The sequence below is a fragment of the Lepisosteus platostomus genome, chromosome 12 (genome assembly GCF_059453375.1).
Source record: "Lepisosteus platostomus isolate fLepPlt1 chromosome 12, fLepPlt1.hap1, whole genome shotgun sequence".
NCBI lineage: Eukaryota > Metazoa > Chordata > Actinopteri > Semionotiformes > Lepisosteidae > Lepisosteus > Lepisosteus platostomus.
In genome coordinates, this window is record NC_142622.1 from 14243890 (window position 1) to 14270443 (window position 26554).

Below are 26554 nucleotides of genomic sequence, written 5' to 3' on the forward strand. Positions count from 1 at the left end.
CTCAAACTCCAGATAAAATATTTAAATATTCAGTATGTGGGGCTGAGACTCAGTTCTTGTTTATACTGTATTTCACTTAAAAATAAATAATGTTAATAATGCTGGCAAGAACATGGGAAGCATCAGGCTGAAATGACTAAATCTTAAGCCATACATTTAACTTAAACTTTAAACTGTATATTGCTGGAAGAAAAGATGATATAGTGCCTAAAGCAAAAGCAAATAATCTTCCTAATCCTGAATGAGCATGCGCCATTTTGTAAAGACATATTAGACAGTTACTGTACTTAAATATACGTTTAATCTATTCAAAGGTTTCATCCAGCATATCTGTATCAGTAATCACACTGACATTTTGTTTTAGTCATTTGTAAGTATTTTTTCATTATGATTCCCATACTGTATTTAAAGTATATGCACCTCTCTAGGTAAATGTAAACTATACAGTATTTAATGAATTAGGGACAGATGAATCTTAGCTGTGAATTCAAAATATTGCTACCTAATGGAATGATGTAAGTTTTACCCCATCTCTGTATAGTATGTTCCACAGCAGAGGCATCTTTAGCCTCTGGAGACTGCTCTGAGAAGAATTTTTTTTACGATAGGTACTGTGTAATGTGGCATTATAAAAATGCTTTGGAATATAGTTATTATAAAATGATTCAATATCCTTTGAACTGTAGTCTATATTTGATTTTTGTTTCATACTGTTTTCATTCTATAAACATTTTTGTTAATGCCACATACTGTAAGTGACTTTGCCTTACTTTTTATAATTTTATTTTTTATTACGTCTCTCAACTTTTATTATGTGCTGAGATTTTCAGTATCCAACATAAATAGATAGAGATTTCACAAACCAGAATTTAATGCCTTGGGCCAAACATTTGCTCAGTGAAGAATTGGCATCTACAGTAGTATCTATGTTATTGTGTCTGTTTTTTGTCTGCTCGATTTAATAGGTTAAACAACCAAAATGCTGACATACTGTAGGTCTATTAGAGTCTTCACTCTGACATTTTCTCATGACCGCCTAAGGAGCTTTGTGCTGTTGCTATAAAACAAATGCTGGAACTAATAACAGAATTCATAACATGATGTGGGCTGTACACTCTAAGTACTCCAAAAACGTGTTTAATCAGAGTAAATTCTGAAGGATCTTTATTAGCACTCAGAGCTGAATTTAAAAGCTGAAGAATTAGCTAAGGAATATTAAACTTTGCATTTAGGAACTTACAGGATAGAAATGACAACAGTATGTGGTTCTCTGACTCCATTAAGAAGCAGTATGATGTTATTTTTATATCATTAAACAACCAGCAAGTAAACACATTAGTTGGATGAAATGGCTTCTTTTGTTCTGTAATCATGTAGGTTATAAAATAGTTGATGCACACTAAGTACTTCTAGTATGCCTGCTATTCTAACTTCAAGTTTTCTACTACTCAGAATTTTTTTAATATTAAGCCTTTGTTCTCTCTCTCATGATATTTATATATATTGTATATATATATCGTGTCTGATTATCTTGGCATGTGTAGTTTGCAAATATTACCTTCCAGTATTTTAAAAGGTATTTATTTAAAAATACAAATGTATTATTAATAAGTGAACTTTAATAAGTGAACTAATTTAATGCCATACAAACAAAAGATCAATGTGCAGTTCTGGAGAAGCACAATTATTAATTTTGCTGGAACATAACATACAATGCATATATCTGTATTGATTTTCTATTTTTCATAGGCATTAGGTATTTATTTTGTATGGTCATTAATATAATATTCTGTATATCATTTCAGTATAGCAGCCTATAAATAAGATAAGATAAGATCACTTTATTAGCCATATAAAATCTCTCGCAATAGGAATTTGTCTTTTCCCATACCCCAGCTTGCTCTCCATCAGACACACAGATGGGGAGAGAGAAGCTTGGGATCAGAGCGCAGGGTCAGCCATTGTACAGTGTCCCTGGAGCAGTTGGGGTTAAAGGCCTTGCTCAGGGGCCCAACGGAATAGGATTCCTCTGCCGGCTGCGGGATTTGAACTAGCAACTTTCCAGCCACAGCCGCAGATCCAGCGCTCCACCCAGAAGAAGTTGCTTCAGTTCCCTTTAGTTTCATTTTAATAGGTTTTAATGAATATATTATTACTGAAGGATGTACTGTACAGTAGGTATAGTTGAGATACTGTAGAAGCATGATAAAGAATCAGTTACATAAATTGTATTTTTATTTTTATTTATTTAGCCATCATTTGTGTGTTAACAAGTTGTTATACATCATACAAAACATTTAGTTAAAAATCAGTTTAACACACAGTCAGCTACTTTAAAACAACTTGACATTTACTCAGTACATACAAACAATGAAGACATTTACAGTATATGTCATCTGACTATCACAGCTCACAACAGAGATGAAAATATTGAAATGTTACAATTACCTAGAAAATTGCACTTAGTTGTGTACACACAACAAGTAATGTGGATTTACTATTACATTGTAGTTAAACATTAATCAAGGGAGTGACTATCATACTGAGAAATCAATACATTAGTTCTGAAACATCATTCTAAAACAGCAGCATTCCTTCAATTAAAACATTTTCATTTTACCCTTAAGCATAATATTTTTAGTATTTAATTTAAGTGGCTTTTAAAAGTGGAGATTTTTAAAATTAAAGTTTATTATATTTCTTTTTATATAATTTTGATGAATCTGTTGTGAAAATATGTACTGTATGCTACTATAAGATTGAGGATAAACTTTCAGTTTGTGTTTCATGGCTTTTTTTATAGACTAATTTTGATGAGATAGTGTACTGAGTCAATACGGGGATATTTTAGTAAAAAAATAATCACTCACATGATTGTTTAGAGCACAATATCAAAGAAAAAATACCATATAAACATTTTTTACAGAATAAAATACAATACAATACAATAGGTGGTGCTGTATGCAGAATATTACAAAAATAAATGTTCCCCTTTGTTCCAAATCATACAAACATTCTATATATCCTTGGCTACTTAATAAGACTTTCTGGGAAGTGATAAATGAGCACTTTTGTTTAATATAGTCTCCAAAACAAAGTATGTTGCCCTAACCTTTGGTGCTGATAACAGGCAAAAAATATCCACTTATTATGAACAGACGTAGCAGTACATCCACACTTGATAAACAAAATTGAGCTACAAATGATTTTATCTTCCTTCCTGCTTAAGTTTAAGGATATTTTTTCTTTTGGTTAGACTCAAAATCAAAGGTGATCAAGCTACTATTCTCCTGAATGGAGCAATAATTTAAATCCCATTAGCTTTGACAAATAGAGGAGATCTGTATGTAACTAAAGTGAGTTAGTTACAATGTTGGTTAAGTTTATGCAAAACAAAAATAATCGGATAGAGTGCTGATTTAGTATTAGTTTTGGACATAAGAATCAACAGGGTGTTTAATTAACCCTATGCCCCCCTTTAGAGCAAAAGTCCAGACCATACACTAATTAGCAGTTTGTCAGCTTTATAATCACAAAGCATTTGTTACTGTTGAAAAGAAAGAAAAATGTTTTCTTTTTACATAAAGTACAGCTGTGTATTGAGAAAAAAGGTCGTTTCTGAAGGCTTTTTTATAGGTTATAGAGTTAAAGTCAGTAATAGTCACATGTCACATGAAACTGCTCTGCCAATACGCCTTCATTTAGAATGGTGCTGTCAGATTGTCTTTCATTTGTGTCTGTAGTTTTATGGACATTATCTGTGTTTGTACAAACTATTCAAAAATCATCTAAATATATATATAGACAAACAGACTTAGACAGTGCTGTGAACAAGTATTTGATTATTTTGTCCAAGTACAAGTAGTATACAATTATCATTATCTTGGCAAATACGGAAAATCGTAAAGTATACTGTATGCTTTATACAAAACTAGAAAGCTGGAAAAATAAAATAGTGATAGATTTAGAAAAAACAGAACCAATTGCAATAATCAAACATGAAGAAGTAGCACATAACCTTGAGTGATTTCCTGAACTAATTTCATGAAGAACAACACCCCAATGAATAATGTGATTGAGGATGTTTATTAAGAATTAAGGTATTGTGAAATTAGACTTATTCCATTTGATTTAGGGCCAGTCGACTAGTCCAAGGCAAGGACCCCCATGCAGAGCGAGGAGTTAACCAAGGGGCAGCTGCAAAGATGTGGTGGAAGAGGGATGCTTGCAGCAAAATGTGAAAAGAAGGGCATTAGCTGCTTATTATGTGTACAGTATATATATATATTCTGTATATAGTTTTGAGAAATGAGCTTGGAAATGATTATGAATTAGAACAGGGCAAAAGCCTTGGTTATTTTCATTGCTCCCGAACTTCAGCTAAGCTCTTCCATTCTGCTGTTTGGCAGCAGCAGCATATTTAAATAAGATCCTCATTTACATACTGTAAGAACAGCAGCAAAAGAAAAAACAGTATTGATATCTTACCTGGCAGTTACTCAAAACGGCAGACTTAAAATTGTTAGATATTCCCATACAGCATATGGAGGCTTCTTTATTTGGTCCATTTCCATGATTATTCCCTGTTCTTCATGTTTAGTGTTAATTGCAGAGTGAAAAATATTTTTTAGATCTAATGTTGACCTTATATATTAGCCACTGTACTATGCATAATAATGCAGAAATAAAACTAAACAGCAAAACCTAAATAGATGTACTGTATTTAACCACTATTGGTAGTCTAATAAAATCTTTAAGACACTAAGTATGTAAAGAAATATTATGTCTAGATTATAAAATATGATTATAAAATAAAACATGATCTTTAATAATTAGCTAATGTTTATATTGAATATTAAGAAGGTACAAATAAATTTTTCCTTAAATGTCCTAACTTTTTTCTTTGATATGCCATTATATGGTTCAAAGTATATAAAAACAAAATACAAACAAATGTTAACTTTACCAATGTTTCCTCATGAAATTTCCTTTATGCATTTTTATCAAGATCAGTATGCATCTATAGGCTCAGTTTAAACTCGGATCACAATAAAATACTGGGTTGTGACATAACCCACTGTAACAGTCATTGTATATAGAATTAAGATTGATATTGACATACGTCAAAAACATTGTGATCAAAGTCACTTTACAGCTACATTTCCAATTACAGATAAAACATAAACTATTTTTACTGTTTCATTGACACATCCAGGAAGTCACCGTCTTCAGTCACAGAGAATTCCTTATTCACCTCCTGTACAGTACATAATTAAATAATGAGACTTCCTTTCTTCCTTGTGAAACTCAGACCATCAGCCAGTGATGAAGCTGTGGAAATATTTAAGAAATACAGAAAACAAAAGTACATCACATTTGATTGACAATTCAAAGGATCTACTGTAGGACCAGATGCATAAAACATTTTGGCTTCATCTTTGACTGTCTTAGGAAAATAAAATTAAGACGCAAACATGTTAAACAGTAATTAAACCATCTTAAACCTATACTGGAAGTGTTACAATTTTGTGTTACATGCTAACATAAATTGACTGCAACACTCTAAAGCAAGTTCTGACAACACTATCAGAAATATAAATGAATTAAAAAAGCATTGACAGTCATGTAAAATCCACATATTCTTGCAGTACTTGACTCTGTAATACTTAAGCCATAGTTTTTGGACAAAGTCTTAAAATGGCAGCTACAGTAAGTCCTTAGTATACAGATCCTGTTTTTCTTCAATATATGTAAATGCATTTGAGGTGAATTTACATGGTAAAGGATAATTGATAAAACATAACAAAGATTTGTCAATCACAATTATTTTACATTTTTATAGAATGAAAAACTAAAGGCTTAGGTAAAGTAACTGACAAAACATACTGTGAACTGTCGAACTTCGCCATTTTCCACTAAGTGATGCTCTTTCTCTGGGGTAATTGCATATGCTAATTTCTGAAACAAAAAGCCAGATGTTTCATTAATTTATTGCATAACAAAGTTTCTGCAATACATATAAATAAAAGATGTATAGCATAAGAAGTATGTGCTTTTTTTGGTGGTAATTTCTGTACATCATCATAGTGCATTCTGGTACTTCACAGATCAGTGTATACCAAACATTCTTGGTAAAGCCAAAAAATTAGTTAACCTGAGTCAGAGTATCTTTGCATGATAGCTTGGTTTTACACTATGTTTGCATGCCATTAGGACTGCCTGAGTATGACTGAAGCTGGAAAGGCACTTTACTGTGTACTACTGTCATAATTGCTTTCTTTAAGCTTAGTTAGCTTAGTGCTCATAAGTACTGTTTATGATATGTTTATGTTATGTTTATTGAGAACATAAGCCAAACTTTTAAGTACAGAAATTAACCAAGACCTATAGCAAAAAGAATGTTCTGGTGCCTTCTACTGTTAATCACTTTTCTGGCTCATTGGTGGTAGGAAACACGTGTAGAATTTATGTTTGCCACCTCTGTCATTGAGAAAACTAGTACCTAGAATCTTTTAAACTCTTGTGTTCCAAAATTAGTTTATAAAGGCAGAAATTTAGCGTATTTGTCTTTACAAATACAGAAATTAATACAACAAATCCATACAACAATGCTTTACGTAGGACATACTACTGTACTTACATACTACTTCCAGGTGGAGTTGAAATTTTAAATCTTAAACTCACTGACCAGTCTTTTGCAAATAAGGGTTTTGATACATAACAGCACATCCTAAAATCTTGAGGATTTGCAAGTTATATGTAAGATAAATAGATCTGATCTGAATCATCTCAGTAAAACTTCATGGACATTAGTTTGATGTGGTTAGGAATATCCATGCCCTTGAAATCACAAAAAGCTTTATATAATATAAACAAACTTTTTTTTCTAATATATATTTTAAGAAACAATAATCTTGTAGAATTTAGATAGTATTTTTTTTTCATCTTGTTTAATATAATGATAATTTTACCAGGCTGTTACTTGAGATTAAAAATCACACACACATAATTAAGCAGTAAATACAGTTAATATTGTTATTCTCAGGCATGTTAAAAATATTAAATAAAATGAGAATACAAATAAATAAATACAAACCTTGAATAACTGGAATAAGTAAATTTACTTAATTTAATGATTTTCAGAGTTTATTCACAGATCGTGATTCACAGGAAGAACTTTTTTCCTAAACTGTGTATGAACTTTAAGTCTTATAAGCTGCATAATAGTTTAAAAAAGACTAGATATACTGTATGATGGGGATTTACCCAGAATGGCTTTGCACAGACATGGCATGTATTTTAGGTGTGACACATTTTGCAGAAGAAGAGAGGTGTTCAATACGTTATAAGTTGTAACAGGTCATAGTTACTGTATATTTAATTATGCCATACGCATAAATATATATACTGTACATATACATAACTTTTCCTACCCATTTTTTGGAAAAGAAAATACAAACTCCTAATATTACTCAACAAAAGGAAAAACATTTAATTATGTTTATTCCATGCTGAAAAAACAAGAAAGAAAACACAAAGTTTGGCCGTGGAGCCTTCTTCAGGTTCACACCTGAAGAAGGCTCCACGGCTGAAACGTTGTGTTTTCTTACTTCTTTTTTCAGCATGGAATACACCTATTACTTGTTCCTTTGCAGCCTACACATGCTGACGCAGCTACCCACCTGAACTACTTCAATTATGTTAAGCAACTGTTAAATTAGAATACTAAAAATATTAATTTCACTTTCCAATTTATTTAGTCTTATTTTATTTTAAGTGAAAAAAGCATGTTAATTTAGCATGGAGGTAAGGGTTTTATTTACAGTACATGGCCTGTACATGGCCAGTATATGGCCTGCTCTATTGTAAATACTGTATAATCAGTTTTAATACCATAAGTACAGTAGGTACCACAAATAAATAATTGTTTCTAAAGATATCCTTAAATTTATGAAAGTCTACCTTTGTTAAGAAAATCTGTTCTTTATGAATGTTTCCTGGAAAATGTTTATACTTACGTCTCGAAATGTTCCTGGTAGGACACAGAATTTGTAGATGGCATATATGGGTACCATTGTCATAGAGGATATGGCTACACACCAGCCAATCATGTTTGCCCAAACTGGAAACACATATGTTCCATAATATGGAGGGTTAAATGTTGCAAAGCTGACAACCACCATAAACTAAAAGATAAAACAAAAGAACATCATTCAAAGATGACTACAATTTAAAGAACAAAAGAAAAATAAATGTTGCAAATCAGAAAGCGTAATTCAAAATGTATATTGTGACTTTTGGAATGTTTTAGATTAAGTTGTATAGATAAAGGTGTAATAGACATTAATTCATAGCACCTATAGATATACAGTAGTGTTCGTGCTAACCCTAACTGCAATCTTAACCCTAACCCTTAAACTAACCCTAAGATCACCACTACTCAATATCTCATCATTCAGGTACCATCTCCTTCCAGGAAGTTGGCGATCATGGTCTTCCACTGGACTTCATTTGGCATGATGCTCATGTTCTTGTTTATGCTTTTCAAGCAGATTTCTGTTGGTCTCCGCCTGCTCTTTTTCCCTGCTGTTCTTCCAGTAATGATGATGTTCTCAAGTTCTTCTTTCCTCAGAATGTGCCCCCTCAGAACTGCAGCTGCCTACTGAATATCTGTGGGTGCTTTTATAACATATTTATTATTTATTCCCGTGAACCTCAGTGTTTGCACAGTGATGATTAATAATAATAATGATACAATTTGATTATGAGCATTTTCAAAAAACTCAAAATGCTGTACAGTAGCACAAATAATATACAACAGAAGCAAATAGAAAATGAAATAAAAATAAATAGCAAATTGATTTAGTGAAACTAGTCTCAGAGTCTCCAGTACATTTGGGGAATCAGTTCCATCAAATTGTTGCCTCACATGAGAAGGTTCTACCAACAACAGATGCAAAAAAGACATTTACCAGTTGGCTTCTGGCAGACAAAAAGGGTCAAATGAACAAAGGGAAGTCTCACTGATCTGTAGATATTTTCCCATGCAATCCAGTAGGCTGCCATAATAAAATATAGGACATTCTATTTAATAACAGAGTATCTCTAAAACCTTTATATATTCAACTTAATCTAAAAAATGATTAGATGCATAATCGTCAATTTATGTGATAATTCACATAATCTTGCTTGATGATGTGAATGATTTTCTCTTGCTTGATTTTCTCATCATCTTGAGAAAAATGAAACTGATGAAACTTGGTATTATAAGGATCAATAAATATGTCTTAAAATTGACAGAGTATAATAATATTTGGTGCAAATCCCTCTTTCTTCTACTAAGTACAGAAACAGAGCTGATTTAGATTGTCAAAAATAAAAAGATAAAAGATAAAAGATAAAATGATGATTCTAGCTCAAAGAAAGTGGCAAGTTTCTGTTACCAGTTATTCACTCAGAGGTCTCATGAAAGTCCAGAGGTTTGTGATTGTGACCAGAACTAAAATTCCAAAAAAAATTAAAACCAGTCAGAATGTGCTACTTATAGAAGCAGAAAATAGAAAAAAAATGTTTTCTGTCTAATTAACTATGTCTTTGAAATATTGACACAGTTCTATAAAATAAAAATCCAAGCATGCCTTTGGAGAAATGTATGCTTGACCAATAAAAATCTCTTAGCACCAGGGGGCAGTATTTAAAATTGCTGATTCTTACTAGAATCCTGGTTAAATGATCTCCAGCAATCTCAAGACAACAAAATAAATATTGTAAGAAAATCTCAAAAGTGGTAAATGTGAGTCAAGCCAACACAACATTTTTTAGCTTGGAAAGTTAAGACATTTTAATGTAAGTGTTAACTAGACATAAGAATCTTAGATCATAAACTGTATCCACCATCTCTTGCCAGACTGTGTCACATCTATTGCTGCAGATAAATATCTCCCACCATACCTTTTTTTTTCTTCTTCCATCCTGTAAATGCTATCTAATAACATAATTACTATTAAGTTCAGAAACAATTTTTGTTCTATAGCTATATGAACTGTTTTAGGCTAGATCTTTTATAATTTATTTTTTGTATGGGCAAAATATGTAATGTTTTGCATAAGTATAATATTGAATTGAATGGTAATGCTGTATTAGAGTACTAATTCTTAATACATTCTTGTGGAAATGCAGTCTTGTGGCAAATTAATTATCTTTATTTGTAACTGAAGCTGTAAATAAGTGCAAGTTTCTCAACAATAATCAGTGGTGTGATGATTTTGTCTATGTCATTAGATTAGGTGAACGGGCATGTATGTGCTTCAGTGTTCCATAGTGTAAGTCACAGGAAAAGGTTATTTATTTTTAATAGATGTGGAATGTTTCTTGTGGCTGCTCACTGTAGACATGCACTGTAAACTTTCGATTATTGAGAATTTTTATTTAAGAATTAGTTTTTACAATAGTGCAGTATGTTGAAGCAGCAATTACATTTTTGATATTTTTGGCATTTATTTTGACATATATTGTGACATCAGTGCTGTGATATACTGTATGAATTATCCTCCTGAGTGATCTGATCCTAAAATACAGTACTGTATATTCTACCAAATTAAAGGATACTGCATTAAATGTTTTATATCACATTACAAAGAATATATTTATCACCTTCTATGTGTTTGGACTTTAAGCTTTCGTAGTTCAATTAAATGAAAACAAATCAAAATATTGACTTACCAATAGGAAGCAAGGACTTACAAACTTCCAGCACAGTCTCCAGTACAAGCCAGGTCGATGACCTATCATTTCCTTTATATCATCACTAAACCGATCAACTCCTTAAATAAAAACAAAGACTTGTGTATTAAATACTGTTACAAACTACTGTTTTCAAAGTCTGGTATCTAAGCCTAAACAGAGAGCCTGGGAACACTGGGTAGAATTCAAGATGTTTACATACAGTAGCTGTCAGTGTGCTGAGAGACAGATGATCAAAGAGAATCAAGGGGTTTCCTCTAGTTTTCTCTTGATTAGAAGTTACAACACAGAGAATCACAGCATAAATGGTAGGACTAAAAAGGATATAATAGAAAGGAGACAGATAAAAAAAGAAGAAACACCCTCATGCTTCTCTTCCTCTTAACTTGTGCAATGGGAGATCTTGTTCTGAAAAGTAGACCAAGATTCTGACTAAGTAATATGAACCATGTGATACAGAGCTTGCTGTCCTGAGGCCTTGAATCCTCTGGCCTCTGAGATGCAGTGTACTTTTTACAGGTGTTAAAGTTTAATGTTGTATGTTCAATGTTTGTGTTGTTTTGCTGTGTTACTATTCACTGTTAATAACTATTTGTCTGATCAAATTTTGACTGAAATCATTACTTCCACCAGTGCTGTACCAGAGAAAAAGAGCTACTAGAATGTGCCTCAAAATTATTCATCGTTTTGGGGTATATCTTTGACATTCAGGTATCAGAGTTTATTTTTATTATTATTTTACTTATTTTATGCTGCCTCCATGTTTTAAATACAGTATGTATGTGGTTTCCAAAGTTTTAATACATTTTTCATATATATATATCAAAATTAAAATTAAAAACCTCAAATACAACAAAAGAACAATAAAATATCCACTTCATAATACCTAGTTTAGCCAGGATAACAAGTATTTTCCCAGTAAGTAAGAGAAATGTGAAGAATGTGATTACGGCACTTCAGTCCATTGCAAAGCAGCAAAGACAAGTTAGTAAAAATGACTGTGTTTATGATATAAGAACACATAAATGTTTACAAACAAGAGATGGTCTTCTTGGTTAAATGTTTTTTTCAGCAGTCAACTGATCCAAGGATCCAGCTATTTGTTGAAGGAAAGCTTCATCAGCATTCCACAATCCTTTTGTATAGAAGTGCCTCCTTTTTTTGTGAACTTCCACATAGTTTTCACTTGTATTCATTTTTTATTCTGAAGAAGTACATTGGGTTGACTTTGTCAATGCCTTTGAAATTTTTGAATACTTGAATCCAACCTCCTCATTCTATTTCTCATTTCTAGACTGACTATGTGTGAAGTTCAGTAATTTTAGCTTGTCAGTGCAGGTCATTCCTGTTGAATGCCCACAAATTTATCTGGTTGCTCTTCTCTGAGCTATCAAATCTTTTTTCTTTATACACTTTTAGCGTAACATTTCTTTATTTAAATTCAGCACTTTCTATACATATTTTACACATGCTAGAATTGTTTGCTGTTTTCTGTTGCTTCCCTACATTACTTAAAAGTTAAAAATTATACACCAGCATGAAAACCTAAATCTTTTATATACAGTATGTAGCTTTTTAAAGCTTAGTGTTTCCCATTTTATGTTTGTAGCCAATATTTCTGTCATCTTCATTTAATTCTCTGCATTTGATACATATGAAATACTATCATTGTCTGCCCGTTGCTGATCTAAAGCCTTTTGGATTTATTTTGCAGCTTTGCAGTCTTTTCTAATTCTACTAGTTTGGTATTATCTGCAAAATAGACTAGATTTCTTTCTATGCCAAAATCTAGATTTGTGATATAAATCAGAAATACCAGTGGTCCTGATACAGACTCATGTGGTACCACACCAATTGCTTCACCTTAATTTTTAGCATTTACACCCTTATCTGAATCCTCTGTTTCCTGTCTATTAACCAATTTATAATCCAAATACAGGTTGTTTTCAATTAATGTTCCTGAAAAATGTTACCTAATTCAAACTAAAATAAAAACCATCTCCCATAAAGAATGTATGTAAATACAGAGGGAAGTTTCCTTCTAACCAGAGTTTTTAACTCCTAAATAAAAACAATTACACATTTTGTTTGTTAACAATTATCAATTTCATGTACAACATGAAGGAAAAGTGATTGTTTTGTGGTGGGTGGTGAACAAGTGTGATGAAGCTTTAATCACATCACCATAGACACAACTGGACTGCCCAACTACCTTTGATGCTTTTAATCTTACTGAACCATTTAAATCCCATGATACAGTACTATACACTTGTAAGCATATGGTTTTAGCTGATTATTTTTACATTTATTAAATCGTATTATTTGTCAAATGCATGTTTGTATCAATTACTCCTGAAGAGATGATTCTCTAGTGTATCTAATTAAATGTGTTCATCTCTATTGTGTAATTAATAGAACATTGTTGCCAGTATTTGGAAAATCCCAGTATAAAAGTGTACAATTATTTGGTTTTGGGACATTGTATTAAGAAATCAAGAATCAAGTGTTTTATTAATGAAATGTTTATCCTGCTACAAATCAGAAATGTATTCTGTATATAGTACCAGAGGGACTATGCAGTTTTAACCTAGTTTACATATTGTATTCCTTTATTAAGATCACCTGGTTGCATATTTCCAAATCTTCTTCTTCCCCAGAATAAACATTTCAGAAGAATGGATTATGAATACCATTACTGTTAACTAAGATAAGCAAATAAGTCACTCAAGGGCAAGTGCTTAAGGTTTCTTTTAGTTATGATTGAGGTCTTCAAAAGGCCAGTGAAGCCCTGCAGTAATGCTGTATACACCACACAGCTTTGTTTACTCTACTGAAAGACTGCAGCAAAGTGACAGACTGACCTGAAAGCCAAGAGGGCTCAATAGGATTTCCATCAATTGATTTCAAATTTTGAGTTAAATGAAGTACTGATTTTTTAAAATTTAATTTTAATTTAATTTTTTGTGCTGATCTTTTCAGCCTAAGGTCTTAAACAGGTTATACCAATTTTATTTTTTTGGTTAAAGATATAATAATATTTTTAAAAATACATATTAAACAATTAATACATACTAATACATATACAACTAACGAAGTCACATTTAATTTTACATTTAATCACTGACCCTATATCCTGTAAAACATTTAATTATCATCTGCAGTATACTGTATAGTGTCCTTGTATCTGTTGTATTTGTCCTTGTATCAATTACAACAAAATATTGAGGTAATATCAAAAGTAGAGGTTATTTTGAGCTGAAAAGAAAAAAAAGAAAAACCAATATCTCCACAGTGGAATACTGTTAAGGTATTTTTCTTCTCCCTACTTCTCAGCTTTGAATTTTGAGCTTTGCTTGTTTAGTTAAGACAGCTCACATGCTGCCACATTGCCTCACTCTAATCACTAAAAATAATATATTGGCTTTATTTTCCATAACAGCAAATCAATTTGTTTAGTAAACTGAAGGATGATGTTGAAAATGCCACATTATTAATACATAAGCTGGATCAGTCGATAAAATGTGGTAGTGCACCTAATCAATATTGAGTATAGAGGCACAAAAGCAGTGTTACTTGCTCAGAGATGTACAATATGTGATGTAACTATGACATTAATTTCTTTTTTTTAAGTGTAGATAAACTTTGTATTAAAAGCTAAATGAAAAGTATAAGTACTCATTGGCCTATGTGGCAAGAGAGAACATGTGACGCCCTCTGTAGCCAGAGGGTGCTCCTTCTCTGTACTGTCACGCGCTCTGTAGCCAGAGGGTGCTCCTTCTCTGTCCTGTCTCTCATTTCTGGTTATTTGCTGTCCTTCTGGTGTTTCTCGCACTCTGGGGCTATATATTTCCAGGTCTTGCACTCTGCCCAGGCTCAGCATTGATGTTCGGATGTCCTGAGACCGCCTAGCACCAGGTCGCCCCACGTCCGCTACCTGAGGGCAAAGGTTTCTATACGGCACTCCTGAACTCTTTGCACTAACGAGCCCGGGCCTTTTTCCCGTTCCGCCGCTACGCATAGGGTCATTTTTGCTCTCCTGCCTCTCCACTGTTCGTCCTGTTTTCAGACATCCGTGACAGAACACAAACCAGGACCTCAAAAAATGGAGTTCATTTTGATACCTTTAAAGCACATCACATTTGGAGGATTACTTAGCTTCAGGTCACAATAATTTATTGAAAAGATGACCAATCAATAAGAACCTGCAAGGTGGAGAAAGGCATTACACCTGCTGATGGCATAACAAATCACCAGACATGTGTGCTGGACTTTAAAAGGTATTGTAACCAACCAAAAAAAAACATTGTAAGGCCATAAACTTTGCTTACTGTCTCTGTTATTAATGCCATACCTGGCCAAAGAATAACCATGTGACAGCATCCAGCATTGTCTGGAAACTGAAATTCAGTTTAAGATACCATGGCAAATCTTGTGATTAGCTAGCCAAAGATAAATTTCCCCTGATAAAAAAAGGAATGAATAGAGTTTTGTGTTTTCCTGTAAGCAACTGCATACACCTGCCCCTTACTGAGAGGGTGACAACCCCCCTCTGAGGGGGACTGGCTAATGAAAAGGACAGAAAGATCTAAGCCTGAACAGATGGATGATCAGTCTTCCTCCCACAAGCCCTTTGACACAAGGAGGACAGGGCAAGGAAATCTATTTTCTGCAAGACCACAGGAGAGAGCAACAATTGGTCCAGGAAACACAGACCAAGAGAGACATTGGCAGTAGTACTAACTAACAGTGTTGGGACTTTGATCTCTTCTTTGTTCTGGGGGCAAGGAACAAAGACACAGGCCAGGAGAGCTGATACTGAACAGACAGAATGGAACAGAGTGCAGCCTGCAGGAGGACTTCCAATGCACAAAAACACAACAGAGACTGCTGCAGACGAATATTTTCTTTTTGTATATATAGATATGATCATGTTGCATTGCATAGTGAAATAAGGAAATTAGGATTTTCTACTGCTCTTTCCCCATTACCCAAATGGACTGCTCGTTCTATGGAATCAAGTTACTTTTGGCATCACATATGTTGTGTTTCTGACTAGTGATCAATGTTGAGATCTTTAGAAAATAAGAAGGGCACTGAAACAAAACTAGTGTCTGCTGTTGGTCTGTGAATGGACTGGTGATTCTACGAGATAAGCAGAACCTGGCAGGAGAAAAAGGATCCTACCATCCTTTATAATTGATAGGTGACATACAGTAGTTGTCTACAAAGTCATGTACAAAAAATATTTGCTTATCAATCGCAATGAATCTAAAAAGGAGATACCTCTCTCTGCAGTGATACCTCTTTTTGTAGCAAAAATTCTTATATTTGTAAGAATAGAGCGAATCATTTCATTTCCAAGACAGTAAAATTTTATATGGAGGGATATAATAAGTCTCTCAATAGAATCCTATATTTTGAGCAGTACTTTACCAAAAAAAAATAAAAAAAAATAGAACACTATTCAAAAATAGTTGTTGTTTTGTTATGAAATGCCTACTGTAAAATATCTAAAACCACAATTCAAAACATAATAGGTACTTGCTTTTATCATTAGTAAAAAAATTAACATTTACTTGTTTCATAATTCTGAGTATTTCGTTCCAGGTAAAAAAAGAGCTCCATGGCTGAAAAAGCTAAGTGCTGCACACAAATGCTATTTTACTTTATATTGAATGGAACTCATCCACTGTTTGGAAAACTATAGAAAACCTTATACCGTATACTGCCAATATGATATATTGAAATTAATAATAAATCAGCATTGCAGTACATGAAAAAGAAATACTGCCTTACCATAGAACCAGGCAATACCAATAGCCTCAATGAGCACTCCAAAGAGAATTGATGTTCCTGCCGCAAAATGGTCCAGGAGAGTAAACACATAAATACCACCCTGAAAAAGAAATGAGCATTTGACATAGAGCTGATGATACAGCAGGGTCAATGAGTCATCTGCTATTCTACCAACATAGCAGCAATCCATAGAAGTGGAGTGTCACATCTGATTTCAGTTTATTACTGATGTTTTTTTTATACTCTTTTCTTTTTCTTTGGAAACTAGACAATTTATCAAGTGAAACAGGCCTGTGAAGGGTTTTATGACAACTATGCAAAAATGAATATATTGGTATTCACATCCAAACCTGCTATTTGTTCCAAGATCCTTTTTCATTCTTTCTTACCTTCTGGAGCACAGTTTTAATCAATAAGAAATGTGCAAATTATTAATTAATGCTTTTCTCAAATAGTGTGGCTCAAAATGCTAGAAACATTTTTTTTCTGAAAGTAAGCAATGACATATAAGAAGTATGCTAATGTTAATTAATATTCTCTTTGCCCATAATAATGACTGAGCTTTCCAGCATTGCAGAGTAGCAAAACTGTTCAAAGTTTGCTTCATTGAAGTTAACCACCTGACATTATCAACCTAAAACAGAATGTGAATTGACTGAGCTAGCCCTATAATCCATCTATAATGTTCATTTCTTAGACAGATTAGACTTGTGTACACATATTGATGATAAATATCAGTCCAATCACATTTATACAGTGTGATTAAAGCTCATTTCGATATTCGAAATTGAAATGTAAAAGTGAAAATCTAACGCTTTCTTGATTACATAACCTATAATTTTGAAAATTAAACGTGACAAGATACAACTTTCTCAGAGTTACAACTAGATTACTTTTAATGCAAAATAGAAAATAGCCTGTGGAAATCGCACTTTGATCAAGATAGATATGAAATTGTAATGCCACCTTCAGAAAAAGTAAAATGTTATGCAGTGTCACAACATTGTCATATTATTATTATTAGAATATTCACATGTATAGGGAGTAATTTTGAAAATTGCCTTTGTTCCTCAAAAAGATCTTTAACCAATGTGTACACAAACAGTAAACTGCCTATATAATTGGCTGTTTTGTTTCCTAATAATGCAGTAATAGAAGCACCTGGGACAATTTTAAGGTTGGATCATACGAATGTGTAGTCTTGTTTAGTGAATTCACTGTTACCTTTTGACTCCCTTTGAAATGGATGACAAATCAGCAACAAGAACTATCGAGACTTAGATACACTGCACTAATAAACCCTATTCTGTAATTGATGAATCACCCTGTGTTACAATGATTTTCTTTCACAAGTCTTTAACATTCTACCTCAGTAATTTAATCATAACTGTTATTTGTAGGTCAAGTACAGTAGATAGTATTGTAGTATTCTGCTCCCTACCTCCCAGTGTTAGACTGTTCTGTTACTCTCTGCCCTTTCACCCAGGTAACCTCTCATCCTCCTACCCTATCCTATAGAAGGGGCACACCCCTATAATTCTTTCTCTTTCAACAATATGACAAGCTATTGGAGACGTTGCTCCCCCTTTATGTCTCTATCCCTAGTTCTCTCAGTCCTTATCTCCTCAAGTGAACAGCACACCAAAGAAACCCCATGCCTTTTGAAGCTGCATACAGTACCTGCCGCCTGTCTCATCTGTGTTGCTTTTCCACTACTGAATTGGGTCCTGGGGCCGAATTGCCACAATATAGAGTAAACACATCGTGTTTAAATAATTAAAAAATAATTTGATGTAGGAAAAATATGTAGCTGCACAGGACAACACACTGGGCTGCGATCACACTTCTGTTGACATCTTTCTCAATAACATCTGCACAATGTCATTAAAGAGGAGACAATTTTCTGTTTATACTGTAGAAGCAAAGATTTCAAGGTTAAATAGAGTATATCCATAACTTACATTTGTGACACAAAACAGGGAGATTAGGAAGGTGGTGACTACTATGAAGAGCGTGAAGAGTTCTCGGTGCTTATGCAGAAACTTGAACTCATCTATCAGTCCTGTGATAACAGACTCCATACCACCCATCTAAAAAAAAATGGAGACAAGAACTTAGAATTGGATTTAGTCCTAAAATCATTCTAAATTTAATCCAAAGGGAAGCCAAAGATCTTTTAATTTAGAATGGATCCTCTTCTCTTTATTCTGTATTCAATTTAGGAATATTTAATTTAGTATTCAACCAAAAACTTTGATTGCAAGGATTAAAAACATTAAACAGGTAACTGCTTCATTAGCAAAAAAAATATATATATATATTTTTCAATTAAAAAAAACTAATGTAGACCCATATACTAAGATTTTTTTAAAATACATGCAGTTGGTAAAATGTTTACTTACAGCACTGTCAATACCTAAGGTCAACAACATTATGAAGAAGATTACTGCCCAGACTGATGACCCTGGTAATGTAGCTATGGCTTCAGGATATATAATGAACACTAGTCCCGGTCCTATAAAAAAAAACAAAGATTTCTGTATAAAAGTTACAATATAAAATCAAATATTTTATTAATAAAATAGATATTTTAACAGTCAGTTTTTAGTAATTCATTAATCAGAGCACAATAATTAGAGCACACAATTGGTACATGGGTGAACTACTGTTTTATCAAAACAACAGAAATTACAAATGATTAAAAGATTAAGTTATTGACTAACATAAAAATAAAAAAATACCCTTTATAAGAATATGCTTTCAAAATGATCAATTTACTTTAGTATTAAAGTGCTTTTAGTCAAATTAATTTCAGTTATTCTTATTTCTAAGAAAATATAATAACTTTACAATTGAAGTATTATTTTTCGTACAAACATGAAAATAAGGCACAAGAATATTGTAGATCGATCAATCAATTTCATTCTTAAGTGGCTCCTTTTAATACAGAGCATTCCCAAGGTACTTTACTAGTTCGTTTTTAATTTCCTTTTCATTTAGAAGTGCTTTTTTAGGAATTATACAGTACGTGGTCAGGTAATTGTTCACTGAGCCCCTCACACAGAGACACAGACACCCTAGAAAATGTCTCCCTGGAAAATCCTTGACTTTGAGAGCTTACCATCTGTTGCCACCTCATCCAGAGCAACTTTGTGTTTTTGTGACATGTATCCCAGGAAAGAGAAGATGACAAATCCAGAGAAAAAACTTGTCAGAGAGTTGATGGAGCTGGTAATGATGGCATCTCTGGGAAAAGATAACTTGCATTAAATGTGTGTGATTAGTTTCCTTACCTTTGTATATTTACACACAATGTTGCAATACAGCATTGTCAATTTTGTTTATGTCCCTTTATTGATTGATTTGGGGTTTATTTCTGTCCCTGTGTTAATGTAAATCATATTTGTTGGTAACATTTTGGAATTGTCTCAATATTAACTCAAAAAAGTATGGGAAATATCCATGAATAGAAGTATCCATGTACGTTTGACATACAATAAAAATGACTAAACTGCTATTTAATGATGATACAGTGAGCATCATCTGAAACTTATTTTCCAACATGATTTTCAGCCCAGAGCTTGATTCACTGCATTTATACACACATGTGTAAATTTACATTATAGCTGAAATCTGTTGTTTATACACACAGTATACTGCAGATGATAATTAAAGGCTTTGCTCTATTTGCTTGAGGTTTATTAATCCAGCATTTCAGCACAAAGGGTGCCTGTGTCAGGGCATGAAAACCACACCATGATACATTCTGGCATACTGACAAATATACAATATATGTTAATTTCAATATAGTTCTATGGCATTCACAAACATTTTTAATATAAGATAAAGTTCATAATACAGTATTCTGTTCGCTTTACATTGACAAAGTAAATATTAACCGTCTCTCTTTAATATTCTTGTGTAATTGATGATTCATTAGACTGTAAGAACATAAAAAGGTACATATGAGAGGAGGCCATTTTGCTCATCTAGTCTGTTTGAAAGATAATGTTTAACTAATCCAAGAATTACAGCAGGCTGTTCCCTGAAAGAAGCTAGAGTATCGGCTTCAACAACATGGCTGCATAGCTTGTGTCACGCCCTCTGCAGCCAGGGGGCGCTCCTTCTCTGTCCTGTCCCTAGTTTCTGGTCTGCTGTCCTTCCTCTTTCCCTTGGGCTATATATTTCCGGGTCTTGCACTCTGTCCTCGCTCAGCATTGACGTTCGGATGTCCTGAGACCCGCCTAGCACCAGGGCGCCCCACGTCCGCTCCCTGAGGGCATAGGTTTCTATACGGCATTCCTGAACTCTTTGCACTATGAGCCCGGGCCTTTTTCCCGTCTCGCCGCTACGCATATGGGTCTTTTTCCGCTCTCCTGCTCCCCACGGTTAGTCCCTTTGGACGTCCGTGACAGCTTGTTCCACTCACCCACAACAGTTTGTTGTAAAGAAGTGCATCCTGTCCTCATTTTCACATGCATTTTCACTCACTACAAAAGTGAACTGTCTTCATCAGATAAAATAAAAAAACAGTCCCAACTACATCCTTTATATTGAGAATGACACAACAGAGTGACTGAGAGCCCTTGTCATATGTGGTGTATACTTTATGTACAGTATAATTGAATAATTATGTCACTAGATGATAAAAGTTTTTGGAATGTTTGTTTATTTAATCCAAAGCAAAAACAGCAAAGAGTGTGCAACTGATCTCCTTTAATTACCTTTGGCGAAATGCCACCAGTCAGCATTTCACTAATTTTGAGATTTTTTTTTAAATAAGCAGTTTTGAAATGCCCATAAGAATTTCTTATAGTGACATCTACAAATATAGAATTGTTCTATCATAATTGGAACGTATTCTGTTAAAGAAACTGCTTTTATGTAACATTTTATGTTTTTTTTATTTAAATTAAAAAACAATCTTCATTTTGATATTGTAGCTGGAGTTTCTCCCAAATGTCTTTTCTACAGTAATTTCTTACTTTCAATCTGAGATGGAATTGAATTTAAATTTAAATTTTATTTAATGCTTGTAAATATCAAGACAAGTGGACAGTGGAACTAGGAAAATTAATAATAATACCCTTTAAAAAATCAGACACTCTGAGGCCAACTGTACTTACTACTTTGTCTTACGTACACTATTTCTACACTCATCTAAAACATGAAAGACAAAATATTAATGAAAATGTTTTACATCTAACAATAATTTACACAATCCTTTTACGAAGTTACTTACGGCAAGATACATAACATATTTTTTGCATTCTAGGTTGTGTCAAGCAAGGTGTCTGCAGGGCTTCAAAGATATTATAATTAAACGGGTTGTGAGATGGCCACCCAATTAAAATCCCAGAATGGGATTATTTCTTACCTATAACAGTTGTTACTGAATTTGTTATAGCTTGAAAACGCTATTAGCACACCAAACCCAACTCCTAAAGAGAAGCAGATCTGAGTGGCAGCATCTATCCAGACCTGCAAAACAAATGCCCAGGGGGCAACACAAAAGAAGGAGAAAAAAAAGCTGTTATTAGAGATAATTGCAGGAAACTCATTCAGCACAAAGATGAAAGACACTTCTGAATACAGGGTAATTTTGCAAATTGCTGCTGCATGCATGTGCCTAATCTAATTCCCGAATTGCTGCTTTGAGTCATCAGTAGTGAGCGCTCAGGGAAATTGCATTGAATCTCAACCTTACTTATGGCAAATACAATATTTGTACAACTTCATCAGTTGGGAAAAAGGATTTAATGGAAATAAAACCAGCTCCACTTGAAAATATTTTACACTGCATAATAGCTATAGTAAGTGTACCATTGAACCTGGTTGCCTCCATTTTGTAGAAGAAAAACAATGAAGACCATTGCATGGATTTGAGGGTAGTAGAAATTTACTGTATAAGGCAATAATTGTTTATTTTTAACTTTGTGAAAACATATTTTTTTAGTCAGTGTAGAATAGAGCTATAGCAGAACATGTATACCACATTACAGTGTTTTACTTGACACATTTTACTTGAGCATTTTACACCTTTACTTTATAAGATAACTGTGTTGTTACAGTGGGTGAGCACCTTATCTGGGATAGTTTCACTTTAAAAAGTGGCCCAGTTTCATGTTATATTATATTGTTGAATCCTGTGTTATTTCTAGAAGAGAAGTTCAAACCCAGGGGATATATCCTCTTTCATTTGAATGGCAAATTCTTATAACCGTTGAAAGGAAATTAAATTGGTTTCATTGGTGGAACATAAAAAGCAGATTTTGCTATTATTTGGATCTTCAAAGTTTAGTATAATGTGTTTTGTATCTGTAGTTGGTGTTACATAGTGAAAAGTTTGGTTTTGGATTAACATTTACAGTACAAAGAGAATGAAACTGGAAATAAAAAATAATTTGTACATTAGTTAATTTATACCTCATATTTTATTTAAATATACAGACCTCAAGGATTACCAAAAAACAAAGCTCTGAAGGATGAATGGACAATTTCAAGAATAAAAAAGCATACTACAGTACCAAGCCACTTATACACTGTGCAGCTGGGTAAACAGGATAAGGGGACAAACTAAGTACATATACTTTATGGAGAGCAATTAAGGAAATCTGTACTTTCTACCACAATGTTTTCATTTTGTTCAGCTACAAAAGGTGCCTCAGTTGGCTAAGAGTGTTCAATCCCAGCCTCTTTGGATACGAAAGCGGCACAGGACTATGCCTCACCACTTAAGTGGGCCTGTAAAATTTACTAAGTGGGATTTGCCTTTTGTAATTCCTGTAATTATGTTACCTCCGTAGTGGCTTGGGTTTTTTGAAAAGAGAAACTGTGAAAGCAGAACAGACTCACGGAGGCTTCACAAAGGCGGAGGAAATCGACACTCAAGTAAGCTTTAATGCCATCAATGGCTCCAGGGAGGGTAACTCCACGGAGCAGTAACACAGTCAAGACAACATATGGCATGGTAGCAGTGATCCACACAACCTGAAATACAGAAGTCACATCAAGATTTGTACCTCTTAAAGATCACATCATTTAAGCAGTGAATGGTTAAATTTAACATTTTAGAATGGGTTTAATTTGTTTTCTAATTCAAAGTTAGATTAAATTCAGAATGAATGGTGAAAGGGCTTGTTTTGGGACAATCATACCTACCTGTACATAAAATGATCCGATTGTATGGTATGTCTATAGGAGAAAATAGTGATAGCTATAATATAGAATCAGAGCTGGCTAAGAGTTGCATATGTGTTCAAACTCAATGATTTCTATTCAAATACTCCCGGAAACAAAAATAGTTTGTAAAAAAGTATTGTAGTTTAAAAAATATTTATAAAACAAAAAACTATAGATTTGTAACTGATAAAATAACAGTTTTTAGTCTTTACATTTTTCTAATTTAATAATCATCTTCAGCTTCACCCCGCACCTTTCCTGAGGTTTTGACTCCTTTCCATAAGCTGAAGTAGAGAATCACAATAACTACAACCAGGCACGATGTCAGCTGCCATCTGGGCAACCCCAAGTCATTTATTCCTTCACTCTCATGAACGTGCAGCACGCCTCGCCTACAAGAACAGAAAGCAATGGGCAATTATGTCCACACAAGCTTTAATTCTGCATGTTGTTTCAAACTAGTACATATCACAGACAAATAACTAAAAACATAATTTTATCTTTTTATTTCCAGTCAATTTTTAGAATACAATATGAATTTAGAAAAAAGATTGTGAATTCTTAACCATATTTTAATGTTAATGGAAATTGTTGTAATGGGCATTTATCTTTTACTTTTGTTAAAGAATTAAAGTTTTTTACTTTTGCATTAGCAGTCTGCATATTCTTTGCTGTCTATGTGATATGCTTGCAGTGTGGAAAAAAACTGCCAGACTATATTATAATAAGAAGCACGTAGTATGGATTACAATGTACTGTACAGCATCACTTTCTGAAGCAAACTATTCTTATTTAAATGATGTTCCTTACATTAAACACTAAAGCGCCTTGAAATACTTTTAAGGCCAATTGCAAAGGCTTTAGAATCATCTACAGGAAAGAAATTCTAAAGCTTTAGGTTTCTATACACATTAAACACTTAACACTGGCTATTCTTCTACATAATCCATAACACAGATATATATTATCATTTGGTCTTTATTACTTTTTTATATTTTTATACATGTACCATAAGCTTGTAATCTCTTGCTTCCATAAAATTTGTATCTTTATTTTTATGTAGTACATTAAGTATGTACATAAACATCTGAAATTCATTACATTTTACCACCTGCACCCACACTCCAATCCATAATAACTCTCAAACCATCATTTGCCTTAAATCAGGTAGCAGGTGCAGCAGCCTCGGCATGAAGAGTGAATGCATGTTTCTATTGATGCTTCAATAATTAATATAAATAAAACTCCCCAAAATTATTTTGGCATTCAGGACCATTGACATTTCCAAACAAAAAGGACTACTTCAGACAGTGAAATACAGTTATACGGCATTAATCCTTGTGATGAGGATGTTTTTTTTTTTTAATACATATTCATTGTGACAGAAATAATCAATAAAAATCTCTTTGACATGTGAAAAATTATGATTTGTGCCTCAGTTGCCTAAAGTTCAGTTTAGGTGACATAAAATTAACTTACTCAAAATACTCTGCTGCTGGGGTTGATTTGTGTGTATCATTTAGAGTTGAGCTGTTAAAGGACCAGAGATCAGAACAGTTCACGCTGTTCCAGGTATTGTTGCAGTCCACCCAGGGCAGTTTGCCAGTAAAGGAGGAGAAGAGGTAGAACAGAGCCCAAGCGATGATTACATTGTAGTAGAAACCCACATAGAGGGAGATGATGATTACAGTAAAACCAACACCTACAAGAAAAGAAAAGAATCATTCTGTTGAAATGGTCAAAATCATCATATTTGGATTCAAAACTGATTCAACTGATTCAAAAATAAAATAAAAATGTAAATACAAAATGTCAATCAATTTTACGTAAAATATAATTTAAACAAATATAAAGCTGATAAGCTTATGTAATAGTTTTGTTAAATGTTATGTACTTACTGAATTGTTGTCTTAGCAGTTGTAAGATATGTTATACTTAATTAGGCTCTATGTAACAACTAAACAAAAGAGAGCTAAGGAATAGTTTCATACTTCTGTGTTCAGCATGACCTTTACATTATTGTATCATATCCCATAATTCAATATATGCTCAATTTTATTGCTAAATGTCTGTAAACTTACATGAATTGTGACAGGTGAGCTACTACAGCACCTGAGTGCTTAACCTAATGACGGCCATGGTGTGCTCCAAATTCTTTGTTTTTTCCCTGTAATTTCTTTAACCCATCCTGTCTTATTTTTACTATTTCTTGTGTGTTCACCCATTGTTATTTAAAGTATAAATGTTGGGTTTTTTTAGCCATTCAAAACTGTCCTTATAATTTATATAAAGAATACTACACATAAAATCTATGATACAACAATCTTTTTCGGCAGTAGTTTGTAACTACTGTAACAACAATGCGCAATTTCAGACACTGAAATAATTGAAAAATATATATAAGCTAGTTTGCCTTTCTGTTCTCAACATGCTGCATCACTTTTCTACATAATTGAATTTGTTTTACTGTCCAGGTGTTGTGAGTCTGTGATTCCCACATAAAGAAAAATTATATTAAGCTTTGAAATGTGAATTCATTGTGCTTGTGCTAATGATTTTTGCCAAAAGGCTCCACACGTGTTTTCTCTTAGCCATCCAACGCATTGATCTCAAAGAAAAAAACATGTTTATCAGTGTAATTACTGTAATTTTCCTGTTGAATGACATCCAATCTAAAAGCTGGGCTTGTGATTAAAATGTCAAAATCTTTAATGTCTCAATGGGCTTTCTCAATAATTGTCATGTCAGTGATTTGGTTCATTCTTTCTTTAACTATTCATCGGCTTAAAAAGTTTGGCCACAGAGCCATCTTTGTTGGTAGCAAATATGAAAC

General features: G+C 33.3%; 1 protein-coding gene across 2 annotated transcripts in view; it reads right to left on the reverse strand.

Moving 5' to 3' along the window:
- Window positions 1-2222: 2222 nt before the first annotated feature.
- Window positions 2223-26554, reverse strand: part of slc6a3 (solute carrier family 6 member 3) — a 30562-nt gene continuing 6230 nt past the window's right edge. The window contains exons 4-15 of one of the 2 annotated variants that reach the window (XM_088601035.1): window positions 25201-25423; window positions 23975-24113; window positions 23395-23529; window positions 21917-22020; window positions 19661-19785; window positions 18942-19054; window positions 18501-18629; window positions 16540-16639; window positions 10723-10823; window positions 8019-8186; window positions 5887-5958; window positions 2223-5331 (exon numbers count right to left, since the gene is read on the reverse strand). In XM_088601035.1, the coding sequence (XP_088457161.1) occupies window positions 5308-5331; window positions 5887-5958; window positions 8019-8186; window positions 10723-10823; window positions 16540-16639; window positions 18501-18629; window positions 18942-19054; window positions 19661-19785; window positions 21917-22020; window positions 23395-23529; window positions 23975-24113; window positions 25201-25423 (1433 nt within the window). In that variant the 3' untranslated portion in view covers window positions 2223-5307. Of the gene's footprint in view, window positions 5332-5886; window positions 5959-8018; window positions 8187-9317; window positions 9500-10722; window positions 10824-16539; window positions 16640-18500; window positions 18630-18941; window positions 19055-19660; window positions 19786-21916; window positions 22021-23394; window positions 23530-23974; window positions 24114-25200; window positions 25424-26554 lie in introns of those variants that run through there. The other variant, XM_088601036.1, reaches the window with a different exon arrangement.